Source organism: Chaetura pelagica, unplaced genomic scaffold (assembly GCF_000747805.2).
Source record: "Chaetura pelagica isolate M959 unplaced genomic scaffold, ChaPel_1.0 scaffold360, whole genome shotgun sequence".
NCBI lineage: Eukaryota > Metazoa > Chordata > Aves > Apodiformes > Apodidae > Chaetura > Chaetura pelagica.
The window spans coordinates 2,463,205-2,477,037 of record NW_009951950.1 but is presented as its reverse complement, the minus strand read 5'-3'; the positions used below and the strand labels follow the sequence as shown (position 1 = coordinate 2,477,037).

General features: G+C 39.9%; 1 protein-coding gene across 1 annotated transcript in view; it reads left to right on the top strand.

Annotated features, from left to right (window-relative positions):
- Positions 1-4,069: 4,069 nt before the first annotated feature.
- The window catches only part of PDXK (pyridoxal (pyridoxine, vitamin B6) kinase), a 70,095-nt gene continuing 60,331 nt past the window's right edge, over positions 4,070-13,833 (top strand). The window contains exon 1 of the mRNA XM_009998151.1: positions 4,070-4,129. Within this exon, the coding sequence (XP_009996453.1) occupies positions 4,070-4,129 (60 nt within the window). The remainder of the gene's footprint in view (positions 4,130-13,833) is intronic.

The window sequence follows — 13,833 nt, the reverse complement described above, 5'->3', positions numbered from 1 at the left end:
ACCAACAGATGTGGCCTACTTTTATACAGGACATTTTGCTAACCCAGAATGTTCTCTGGAGGTATTTTGAACTTCTTTATTTTTTTAAGTTAATACAGATTGTATATACAAAATTCTGATTGTGACCTAGGTCGTCACTATTTTGACACCACTTCAGCTGTATCTTGAAATACGCCTTTTGTGTATTTACGGAAAAGAAACAAAATCCAATCTCTGCTCAGGTTTGGTCTATGGAAAGTATGGTCTCTGCACATGTCATTCTTGAGTGACTTGTTTATTTAATTAAGGAATGTTCAGGATGTGATTGTTCCCATGATTTTTTTTGAGCCAGTCTAAGAAAACTAGCGCTTCATGCTTTTAAATTGTCTTTCATTGGACAGTGCTTAAAATGGAAAAAGACAATGTGGATTTTAAACCTACTATGGTTGTTCATGTCTTTAAAATTTTGCCCCATCTTTTTTCCTGTGTCATCCTTGGTATCCTGTTAATTCTTCTGGAAATAATAATTACCTCATCTCTCTGTTTAATAACAGCAAGACTTGGGTAGCTTTGCAGATAGCAAGAAATGCCTAGCTGCTTCAGTGGTCACTGTTGCAAATAAACCATCACAACTGGTTGTCTGCTGAGTTGGGAACAGTCACCACATTTGTTTTCAGTAACACAAGTGCCAAAGCTGGCTTACATTTGCCATGTTGTAAGTTGGCTTATTTTCTCTATTGTAACTGAAATAATGCTCTTGCATGGGAGAAATCTTTGATGTTTCCAGGTCTTTTGCCCCACTGCTGTCTTTCCTGAAGGTCTGACAAAACTCCTGGATTTCTTCTACAGCAGCTGGTGTCACCACATTTTACCAGAACTCATATCTGTATCTCATTCAGTGAATGAACATCTGATTGTCCTAAAGTGAGCTGGATCAGTGTAGTGCATCTTTGGTTAGAACACACATCTTTCTCTAAAAGCTTTGGTGCCTCTCAGTACAGGGTAAAATCTTACAGCCCAGACAGCTTGATTTTGGTTTTGATGTAGACAAGAATTCTTTCTGCACCGTTTCCTTGCATTAAGTTTTTATTTGGACATTTTATTACTGCTGTGCGTGTTTTGATTTTGTTTTGCTTCTTTGGTAAAGAATGAGGTGTTACTTCTGTGAAAGGGGGAACTGTGAGGAAGGGGAGAGCAAATTAAAATAAAAGCTTCTTTGATAAGGTTGGAAGATTTGAAATCTTTCTTTGGAAGTTTTGCTTATACGAATGAGGCAAAGGCTTTGCAGCAGATCTCTATGTTAAGAGCTCAGCTCCAAAGCACACACTCTGTGCCAGAGCACAGCTATTCATGCAACTTCCCACCAGTTACTTCTATGATCCTGCAGGAGAGAGGGTAGGCCTGCATCATTACCATGTGTTACGATAACTGGTAAACATTTAGCTACTGCAGCCAGCAAAATTAAATGTTGAGACATAATTTGCATATTTCAGTACTACTTTTTACGAGTCTTTGGTGCTGACTGTCCTCTACCAGATTACTCCCCATAAGAAGCTGGATTGAAACTGCTCTTTCACAGCTCATCCAAAATGTCTTTAAAATATTTTTGTACTTGTAGGTTGCTGGTCGGTCTCAGTTGCTCCATTCCAATCCGTGCCAGTTCTCGCACTAAGTTTGTGACAGTCCATGGTTTGTGGTGCTGCCATGGAAGTATTAAAAAGTAATTTTGCTGTTTTCTCATCTGAAGTGAAGGACTGAATTTCATTTGGTTTTATTTTAGTTCATATTTGCTTGACCGATTAGTAAAGAACTCTGGAGAATACATCTGAGAAATGTAATATTTACTGTTTGAGCAATTATTGTTCGTTTACTTAAAAACAAAATCTCATTGTATATTAGCATAATGCATTTTTTGGACAAGACAATGGTAAGTAGGATTTAACAAAGACTGTTCAGTATATTGTACTGTTTATTTTGTACTGTGGGTGAGAAGTCTTTTGTGGAATATGCATAAAAGCATTTGTATGTGCATGGTTGTTTAATGCATTATGTTGAAAATGCCACATTCCTCCAAAGATATAAATCAAACAATTGGTAGGGAGTTCTGCTGTGCACAGAAAAATCCAGGATCAGGACACATCGGGGTTTGGTTTTGGTTTTAATATCTGTTACCTATTATAGAAATGTATTTAAATGGTTGTCTGGATCTTTTTTATTGATTGTGGATCCATTGAACCTGTTGCTTGTCCACTTATTTTCTTGCCCACAGTGCTAAATGAAGAGGGCAGAAGTGGCAGTTTTTAATTGAAAATTTTAGTGGTGTGATTACTTGTTTGGATTCATGCATAATCCATATGTGCCATGAAACTGGTGGAATGTTCTCTAAATATACGTATGTGGTGTGTATTGTCTTCAGTGGTCTCGAATTTTATTCAGGAAACCTTTACAAACAAAACCCACGCAGTGTCAATACAGTTTAATTAGCGTTGTTGGGTTAAATTGAATACAATCCCCAAAATGTTTGCATAATTACAATTCAAATAAATAATGTGGACAAAAACAAAGGAAAAAAAGTGTAACATCTAAGATATCCACCGCACAGTCACAATAGTACAATACAGAGAGATGTATCAGTAGGAAGAGAGAACGACTGTTCTGACCTGTTTGATTTCACTTCATAGATATTTCTCATAGTGTTATTCCAACTTTACAGCTGCCAGTCGTGCTGTGAGTCAGTGTATGTGGCATACCTTTTAAGGGACAGTATTTTGTAATTATGGTCTGTACATTTTTGTTACAAATCTGATCAGCATTGGGTTTTCCAAGCTTCAGTGCTTTATAATTCGTTATAGCTTCAGGAGAAATCAAAAGCACAAAATTAATTCAGCAAGGCAAAAAGTTGAAATTATATTTAAATTATTTGGTATGCAAGATCTTTTATGGTCTATCAAATCTATGTGACTTGCAAAGCATCAGATGCCCTTTTTGTCATTTATTTCCTGTGCTTAGACTTAATTACAGGCAGAAAAAATATCCATGTGTTATTTTATTTACCTCTGCAACAGCATCGTAATTACAAATACAGTGTCTTAAGAATTACATCATTTAGTCCAGTTCAATAAAACTTTTTTTTTTTTTTAATGGATGTTCTATTCTGGGTAAATCTGTAAATTTGGGGGGTGGGAGTTAGGAGGGTAGCATTCAAGGGTCTACTTGAAAGTACAAAGGAAGTTGTTCTTGCATGCATACACATGCTCTCTTTTTATTTAACTTTATTGTATAAATAACCAAAACTGATGAAGACTTAGACACGTGTCAGAAGTGAGTAAGGTGGTGACAGGATATACCTGCTTATACACCTCGAGCTTCTGACCTTTGTAATTGGGCCATAGAGAAGATATGCCAGCAGCTACAACGTTGCTCAGGAAAAACTAAGTAGATCACATGCAGCCATTTCTTGGCAATTAAAATTGGTAATTGAAGTGGTAAGATGGTGAGAGGTGTACTTAAAAGGTGTCACTGTGCAGGTGCCAAACTAGGGAAGAGGTGGACAATCTGAAAGGCATTTCCCTGTTCTTTAGCAGTAGTACACCATATGAAATTAAGTATATAGAGAAATCCTGCACAGAGTACTGCATCTCCACCTCTGGTAATGACAAGCCCAGCAACTGCACAGGATCAATTAAAAAATGAGTCATTTTTCTTGACAGGCACAGAATTTTCAGAAATGTAAAACTCTTTATTTGGACAAAGAAAAATGACCTATCCGCAGCAGTGGCACCAGTAAAATGAAAACATAAATCCTCAGGTTAAATGAAAACAGGTTTCCTTCAGAATAAAGTCCTGTGAAAGTGAAATTCTTGTTATATGTTTAAAAAAATGCACGTATCTACATTTCTATGGTAGTATGTTTTGACCGTGTTGAAGACCATAGTGATAGCATACAACTATAAACTAAGTGCTGAATGTGCTTTTATTATATGTGGTGTCAGGTGGAAATCCCCATTTGCAGTTTAGCTGTGGGGCCAAGATAATGATTTCTTGCAGTACCTTATGCCACCTTCATGCCATGTAGGATCTTAAGTCACTGATGGAGTATTCTGCAGCAAAACTAGTGGTGCTGGTCTTGGCCACGCTTCAAGGAATTGCGGTAAGATTCTGTGCCTCTCATCGTTCTTCATGGGATCCATGCAAGCAGGTTGTATGCCACCTGGCATACAGTGCCACCTGGATTGGCATTTCAGTGATCCGTGCTGGCTGGTGTTTCCAGGAAGGTAGAAAACATCTGTCTGCACAAGTCTGCAAGGTAACACAAGTATGTTTTACATTTTATTCCTGTCATGCAAATCAAGGAGAAACATAGGGCCTCTTTCTAATTATCTGTTGCAGAACTAGAATTTGAACCATACAAACAACACTTCCTGGAACTAACTAGCTTCTTTTTTTTTAAAAAAAAAAAGTAAGGATTTTTTTATTTCAACATAATACTGCAACGGTTTTCATATGATATTTTGGATGGATATGATTATTAACATGAGAATTCTTTGATCTCTAAAATAACTTCAGCATGATAGACTGTGTGCTGCACTCCGGCATCTGTAATGACTGCATCCCAGATTAAACAAGTTCTAACTCAGGTAAAAGTTTATTTCTTTTTTTTTTTTTTTTTTTTTTCCTCTTGTCCCTGAAAGAGTGGTGTGGGGGGCAAGAGAGATTATTATTCTCTTTTGAAGGCTCCAAACTCAAGCATTTTGCATATGTAAAAGCACAAACCAGTTTGAGGAGGAAAAGCAAATACTTCATCTGTAAAAACATTGCAACTTGTCGCAAATAATACAGCTAACCACTGTAAATAAAATCCAAGAGTGGGGCAAAATGTTTTTAACACCATTTTGTGCAGTGGTTTCCTTAAGATAGCTGTTTCATTGGTATGTGCTTTTATCAGACATAGAAGAAGACAATTTTTTGGTTTTTTAGGAAGCCTTTTAAAAGGGGGTTTAAGAAATCTCACAAACCTGTTTGCATTAATTTAATCTTGGAAAAGGAATTATTTTACAGAAATTTATTGAAGAAAAAGGTAGGGTCAACTGTGTTCTGTAGAGCTACTCATGTTCCTTATTGCTGAGAGGTGGGTCTCAGGATTTAGCCCCTCCATACTGTCTTTCTGATACTGGTCCTAAAACAAACAAAAAGCACAGAAAAGGAGACATCTGAGTTTCTTTCCTACACAAAAAGTCTTGCACTTTTCTTGGAGAAGAGTTTTACGGCATGAGATTCAAAACCTTCCTACAATCAATTGGGTGTTGACTCCTGGGGAGTTAAACAGAGAAGTGCACTTACTAGTAGCATCATTCCTTTAGGATTTGTATACCATTCTTTTGAAATACCACATTTTGGATTCAACACCACCAGATACTAGCCAGTTTTATAGTTTTTTATTTTAAAAAAAATCTCAGATGGCTTCAACACAAGCATTTTACAACACTCCAGATAGAGCATGTAACCCAGTGCAATTGCACAGTTCCTGGACTAAACTGTTCCTTATTTGCATTTCTCTTTCAGATATTTGTCTTGCATAATCAAAGTAAAGCCCTGGGAGGTTTGAATTTTGTTCACTGTGTGGTTTTGACTGTGGGTGCAAGTTCCACAGTCTTGGAAACTGCCTCCTGCTTGCATTCGTCACTGTTTCCGTGGTCCACCTCTGAAGGCTAACAGTGCTAACACGATAGTGAATGTAATACTCAGCACAAAAATATGCATACAAGGTCAGAAACACTATTAAAACAGCAGGGAAGAAGACTGAAACTGGAGTTCCAAGATGTTCTTAATAACAAAAAAGCCAGACTTCATCCTGAAGTCCAGTAAGATTTCTGGGTACACAATTCCTTAGAATTTCCTTCTGCTGTTGAAAGCTTTAGTTTAATGAAGGCTTGATCAGGATCCAGCCTGGACCCTTCTCTTTGATCCTGCTCACAGGAAGATAAAATACTAAAAGAGCCCTCAGTGAAGGCCGTTTTGCTCTTTACAAAGTACTGGGGATGTGGAGAGAATCCCAAATTTAACCCTACCTCTATGAGAGAAATTTGTGAAAAACGTGGAAGTGCCAAAAGTTAGGCTTTCCAGGGAAGTGAATTCCACACTCATTTTAGGGAGCAGATCTTATTCCAGTCTCAACTCATCTTTTCGTAGGCTTTGCCACTATGGTAAACATCTGGGAGGCATCTGCTACAGAATGACAACTGAAACTGTAAACACTTGTATAATGTCTATTTGTTTCTGCAGAGTATTGCCACTGAGTAATTCTGTTTCTGAAAGCCCATGAGTCTTTCCCTGTCATTAATCTCTTTAACAGGAAGATCAGAAAACATTAATGAGGTCTGCCCTGCTTTCAAATAGACTGACAGAAAGGAGAGAGTGCCCACTGTTTCTGGCTTAGAAACAAGCCCTTGATGGCAAGAGGGGAAGAAATTGCTTTTTGACATTCACAAGCTGCAAAACCGGCTATTGAGGGCCTGAACTCCAACACAATTGTTTGCCAAGAATGGTGTATCACATTGTAATGCCAGGCACAGGAATTTGTAGATTACCACTGGCATGTTCAGGGTTTGCATATGATACAGATATTTTTGCTGATTAATTCTAAGCAGCCATGGTCAATGATTATTTGTCAGGGAGTCTACCATTGGTGCTAGTAATGAGAGAGGCAGCTCATGTATCTGTCAGGACTAGACGGTGACTTTTAGTCTTTGCCCATCTATCTTGTGCAGTCATCATATCTTTTCTGTGTCAGTTTAGCTGATGTAAATATACAGGTTGCTAGCTGTCCTGGAGAAAAACCTTTGCTATCAAATCTACTGGTATCTTGCTGGATGTTTTTTACTATGTGGTGTTGGTAATTTCCATGCAAAAAGTCTTCTCTGCTTCAATCCCCAGATACCAAATAAGGGAAAATGGAAGGTCCTCATAAGAAGTAATCTTGTATGGAGCATCTTGCTTTCACTTAGGTGACTGACTGACATCAGTCCCAAACATCATTCTGCTTTTTGGTCCTCCCTTTCCAGAAAAATCCAGAATCTTTATTTCCAGCACACAATGCAATTGTATTGCTTATCTTGTGCTAATGGTCTGTAGTGTTAGGTTCTTACTTTATAACTTTTGCTAGAGTTTTGGAGTGATGCCTTGGAATTGCTGCTGTTTGCTGAGAGGATCTTAAGCTATGGTAATCTTCAGTTCCAGAAACGAATTGTTCCTTATTAATGTTCCCAGATTGGAAGCTCATTATTAATTTCCTCTGAATTGTTGTAACTTCAGCTATTTGTGTGTATTTGGCTGTTTGGGTAGGAGCAGGGGATTTAGGTTTCTCTTTTCCTTTATTTTAAATATCTATGGGTGCTAAACCAACAATGTACTAGTAAACGCTAAGAACAGCAAACCTAGAAACATTCTGAAACTCCTGATGAAAGTCTGAAAGTTTGGTATGACATCCTGGTCCCATTAGTGGCTGCTAAATTCATCCTACCATTATCGTTCTTGTACTAAGAAGGAAAAACTAGGCCTTCAAAACTATACAGGTTAGCGGTTGTTACTAATCGCAGTGTTCAAAGCAACATTAGTGGGGAGAATTGTTCCCTAATAGCACAAGCAAAAGCAAATTAGAAAGAAATTTCCAGCCTAGAACAGAACTAACATCTCTCAGACTCCTGAAATCTGTCCCACATTATCACTATTTTGCTAATTAGTTAAGTTAAACTAACTGGAAAAAAGTACACAGTTTGTGAACTTACTGAATTCCATTTAAAGGTTAATTTAAAGTAGAGAATTTTTTTGTAACCACTGAAGGAAAAGAACAAAATTAAATTAACATTGCCCAGGTAACAGGACCAGAAATAGATGTGGTATTAGTCAACTTAGCATGTACTGCCTGCAGCTTGAACTCAAATGCAAATCTGTTCTGTTTCGAGCACAGCAGTGGCCTGACATCCCACTGCTTTGTGTGCACATTTCCCCAGGGAATAAGCTGTGTAGCCACGTAGCTTTGCCAAGCAGATATCTCTGAGCAGTGGGAGCTGAAGCAAGTGACTCATGACTGCAAGACAGCATGTGATACAAGACACACACAGGATAAACTGCTGAGAGATGCAATTCGTGACTGAGAGGTTTATTCCCACTGCCAAGAAAGGCCTTATTCTTTTCCAGCTGTTAACACACTCCATAAAAAAGTATACATAGTGTGGCATTTCTGATCCAAAATCTTCATCGAACAGTTTTCAAGGTTAAGTATTAAAGGGCAGGTACAGAAGTGCCTGTGAAATCAAAACATTCAAAGCAATGAAACACAAATTTCTTCCCTCTTTCCCCCCAAAGTGCCTCAAAAGTGAAGCAAAAGCAAAATGACAACATTTTTATGCCTTTCTCTAAAGCTGTTCTCATGACCACATGCCACACTGTCGTGTATTGCGCCATAACCGCTTGCATCGCGTACCTCTCTGCTTGCCAGAGCAGGGTTCTGTTCTGCTGCTGGCTGGCAGAGGTACGTGCACTTACTCTGCTACCTCTGTAATGCTGGTGAATTCAAGGACAAAATGGGGTGACTGGGATTAAACTCCTGATTATACCGTTACTTTTCCCCAATAGTAGTAGTAGTTGCGATGTGCAACGGGAGTAGATCCTGAGGGTGCAAATATGAGCATTCTGGCTAAAGCTGCAAGCTGATCCTAAGCACTGTAGCTCCCTCAGCCAAGCAAAGGAGGCCATCTGCTTCCTTTTCATTAACTTCAACCATTTTGTTAAATGCCTTCTGGAACAAAAAAGTGCAGGCAACAGCACCAATGAAAATATTTGTGTAGAGTTACTGAGAGCTGTATGAATAAAAAGGGTGTTTCTGCTTAGAATTTCACTTTAGAGTGGTCTTGCATTGTGGGTTGTTTGTTGGTGTTGTTTTTTTTTTAAAAAGAGTATTTTTTTCTGAAGAAGATGAGGATCAAGAGTGCCATACTATATGTTCTGCTGTTCAACTGTGACAACTTCTGACAGTGGTACAGCATTTTAAAAAGAACTTTTTTATTGCTGGCCTGTCTCTCATCTTGACACCCAGCCCCTTGGCTGTTATGAGTAAGAGGAGTTCGTTTGCTTCAATGAAACAATTGAAGTGAGGAGGATTGCAAGGCTGGACCTGAAAGTTGGAGGCACAATCTCCTCCCTGAGGCCCTATTTTGCAAAAATGCTCAGAATTTATGGAGCTTCAACAAGTCAGCATTAGAGAACAGGTTTGAGTCAGAGGCTTGAGAGAATGGATACTCTTTGGTACTCTTCTGATCATGTAATCTCTTAATTTACTTTTTTTTTTTTTTTTCCTATCGCTACAATGTCAGGCTATTCCAGGGTGTGGGAAAGATTGAATAGGTCTTTGCAAGTTTCAGACTGTAGGAGAAGGGAGGACCCAGCAAGTCTGCATGATTGGATCTGGAGTACACAATTACACATATCACTTTCTCTATTTACTGCCCGTTTTTTTACCTGTTTCTCTCAATTCTGCTTAAAGAAGTTGGGGCATCTATGAGTACCGTTCTCTGCATTATAATCACTAGTGGAGTCAATATGGATTTCAGTCCAACAATTTTTCTTCACGCTGTTTTTTCACCAAAACTGAGAGCATGTCAACCCTGCTAGTTTGCAGTTCTACACTAGATTTCGGAGAAACAGCACCGACAGTTGAGTGTTTGGTGAGACAGACTGTAAAGTACTCAACTGACCAGCAAAAATCAGTATCTTAAATATAGATGGTCTTCCGACTGGGGAGTGCACAATTAGTACTCCGTGCTCATTCAGTTCAGCTGCCTTGAAGACTTATTGAGAAAAAGAAAGGCTATTGATAGGACTTTACATGACCTTTTATTTTCTGTCTATGGTTATGATGATTTAAAGAATCCATATGCAATTTACAAAGTCTGACTTAAGATCCTCTGTCTATGCATCTTTTATCAAGCTGAGTGTGTCATATTCTTGGCAGCTCCATATCTTTTGCATTGTCCTTAAGTAGAAAATCTAGATTTCAGGAGACCTTGGTAGTTAATGCAGTCTGCCCCTCCATTTCCAAACAATCTTAACTGTCTAGCTATCAATACTTATAAACATATTTATTATCCTAGTTATGAAAAGCAAATAAATTGAAGATAAAACCTCATCAATCTTCCAAAGCAACCTCTTCCTGTGCTTTTCATAATCCTTTGCATAATAGAGTTAAGCCCTTCATTATGGACATTAGTTTATTGCCTTCTGCTCCTTCACAGATCTGTGTTATATGTATTTGTAGGCTGCTAATAGAGTTGAACTTTCATTAAGCTAAAGAAGCCATTTCCTCCTAGGTTGTACATCCTGAGCCTTGGATCCTTTTTACAACCCCTTGAATTGTTTTTTTTTATGAAAAGCTGGTCCAAAACCTTGACAGCACTTCACCAGAGACCCTAGCAGTGCTGCATATGCTGCCAGGATTACTTCATCTGTCTTGCAGACTATATTGCTGTTTATGCAGTCCAGAAGGTGATAAACTTTATTGCAATATTGTGACATTGTTGACCCATGTTAAGCTTGTTGTTTGCTATAATCTTATTATTTCTTCATGCATAGTGAGCTAGAATTCCAAAGGGTAACAACAGATCTAGGAAGGCAGCAGCCTGTGCAGCAAATGACCCATAAAGATGTTTGTCCTGTTCACCCAGGAGCAAAGAGAAGGTAGGTAAAGATGGGTATGTTCCTGGATTGCTGGCTGGACAACTGTCAAGCATTATGCCTCAGGTCTGCCATGGGGTGTATTGCTTTTTGGTGCTCTTACAGCCTGAGTAGACAACAGGAGGATGTGAGAAGGATTTAGGGGCATTGTAGAGGGAGAAAATAAGAAACATTTGTGAAAGAAACATTGTCAGTTGTTGATAAACTATGGTCTTTCTGGCTATCCTCTCTCTTGATCAAATTACAATAATCTACTGAAAATGTGTTATTTCCAGAGAATATTTTGCTCTGAACAAGGAGAATTCGTTTGAGAGGTCAGGATGATGTTCCTCCACTGGGAACATCAGATGTGCTTGGGCAGTTTTTAGAGAGAGCAGCTGTAAATGCCAGAGCACTTCCTGGCATCTTCTTTGGACAGTACATCATTATCAGGAAGGGAAAGATCGAGTTGGCATAGGCACTACAGAGACAAACTCATAATGTCCCTCCCCAACTGTCTTATTAGAGTCCCAGTCTCACCTGACCACACTGTGGAACACACAAGATAGATCTTCCTGAGTCATCTCCAAAAGGAACATATGCCAATATTTATGTACCATACACTTGCAAGGTCAAAGTGGAACATTAACCCCTACTGCTGGAGAAGGCAGGAAAAGCATGAAAAAAATTTTAACTGTACTCCAACAATTGTCTTGGAAGCTACAAGGCCAAAGAAATTTTATTCTTCGGTGCATTAAGAGCTACGGAAAAACACAGCCCTCCAGCATCCATTGCATCATGTTTGTGGAGGCCTTCAGAGCAACAAAATGGAGGCACAGCTGTCTTCTCTTCCAAATAATTTGCAGTAGCCACTCCCTTGAAAAGCACGGGACACATACAGCAATTGCTACCAAATGAAAAAGAGTGGTTGGACTTCAGGCTGAGTTGAACGAGTTGTAAGCAGGTTTCACGTCAGCTGCTTGCAGTGTGTATCTTGTACAGCTGTGTACTACAGAGCAGGCTGTGTCCTTTGGGTGTGCGTCAGGACACATGGATGTGGCATATGCCTTACTGCACATAGACATTTTTCTTCATAGTGTGTGCATTCTGTACTCTCTTATTATGAAAACTGTCAAACATAAACAGGGCTGGAAACTTCTCTACAGTTGCCTACTATTTTTTATGTGAGACCTTACTTTTAGTTGTTGCTAAGTTTGCCAGTGCTTGAGTGTTTTCAGAGAAATTTTCTGTCTCAGATTAATTTTGGGGTGAGAGAAGACAGAGGGAAAGAATATTAGCTAAAATGATTGAGTCATGTCTAGAAGAAAGTCTTGTAGAAGATACAGAGTATATCCCCCCATGTTTTTGGCAACCTTTCTTTTAAAATACGATGACATGCTGATTTCTTATTTTGCGGAAGATGATGCTTTCATGTAAAAAATGTAAAAAATTTCGCTCAACTTAGGAAAAGCAACCCCAAGTGTAACCTGTTTCTGTTCGTCTTTGTGATGAAAAAAAATATACTCTCTATGCTCTGTTGAGATTTGCAAGTGCTTTAAGTTCCTCGAAGTTCTGTCTTCTTTAAAACAGATTTGACCTGCAGCTGCCAGTCTGGAGTCTTAAGTGCTGTCTTGTCTTGGCACTGCAAATGAAGCCTTCCCTTTTCCTCCCTTGTGAGTTCAGGAAGTGTTGACCCCGATCAGGGGTCTGGACCACAGCAAGACGTGCTGGTGGGAATAGTGCAAGTTGGAATGGGTAAAGGAGTCTGAAGCAGGAGACGAAGGTGAGACAAAATAGAGGAGAGGAGAGGAGAGGAGAGGAGAGGAGAGGAGAGGAGAGGAGAGGAGAGGAGAAAAAAAGAAAGAAGAGAAGAAAAAATAAGAAAAGAGGATAAGAAAATAAGGTGCCGTTGCTATGGAGGGAAAAATAATAGCTCAAGTCAGGGGAAAAGTAAGAGGGAAGACTGGCACAAAAATCAGAGATGCAAGGAGTGTGAAAGAGGTAACAGACCTGGGTCTAGGAATACTAAGATGAGGAGAGGAGGAAAATTAAGATTTGGGATGCTGAGGGATGTGGCAAGTGACTCAGTGGAGGAAAACAGGTAAGGAGCCTGGAAACAGAGTGAAGATGAATGATCAGAAACGGAGGAAGATCACATCCCAGGACACACTTCTGTCTCTAATTCTGCTGACTTACCCTTACCTGTGCTCCCTTGTGATTACATCCTCGTATGAAATGCCGTTTTGTAACGTTTTCCTGGACTACTGGAGCTGCAACATACACAGTACAGATAATTCCTTGTTGTGGCCCTATGCTCCTTGGAGATGCAGCAGTTTGTATAATTCAACTAAGTACCTAAATGTATAGGTGGTGAAGAAATTGTTAGTGGTAAGGCCAGCCTAGAACAAGCCCTAAGGTTTGCGACTGGAGCGATGACAGAAAAGAGAACAGTATGTTCCCTCCTTTTCCAACAAATTACTTATGATGGGGAAAATACTCTTCCGTGATGTTGAGAAATAATAATGCTATTTCAAGAGTCAATTTAAGGTATCTGCAAAGAAGAACAAGAGACATTTGGCACCATTTCTTGTTGCGATCTTTGACTGCAGCAGTGACGGTCGATAATGACAAATGGCCAGAGGAAGGTGAAATACCCAAACACATGATGAAGTCCCGTCTCAGCAGAGTCTTGATGTATCGTGGCACTTGCCAGCCAACGCATACAACTTCTTTTACTCTTTGGCAGCCTTTTGAAAGGGTTTCATTCCTTGTGTGTGTGTGCATCAATAACACACAATCGCACTCCCTGCACAACCCGAGTGTGAGGGTGGTGCCCTGTCAGGAGGGCACTCACAGCTTGGGTCACCACAGGGCACGGCATGGGGCTGCCTCCAGTGTCCGTGGCTTCCACAGGGCTTTCTGGATGCCGAAGGAGGTGGAGAAGCTGCAGCTCCCTTGGGATGTGTGTGCAGCTCCCGCGCCCCCAGAGCGCTGAGGGCAGGTGTTCCTGGCACCGCGGCGCGGGGGGAGCGTGGGTAGCAAGTGGCTGTTGGCACACAGGGCAGGTGGCACCAGAGGGTGGGCCGAGGCTGCCTGCTGCCCGGCCTGCGGGCACATCCCTGGGGCGCTGGGGGCACCCAGTGCGGG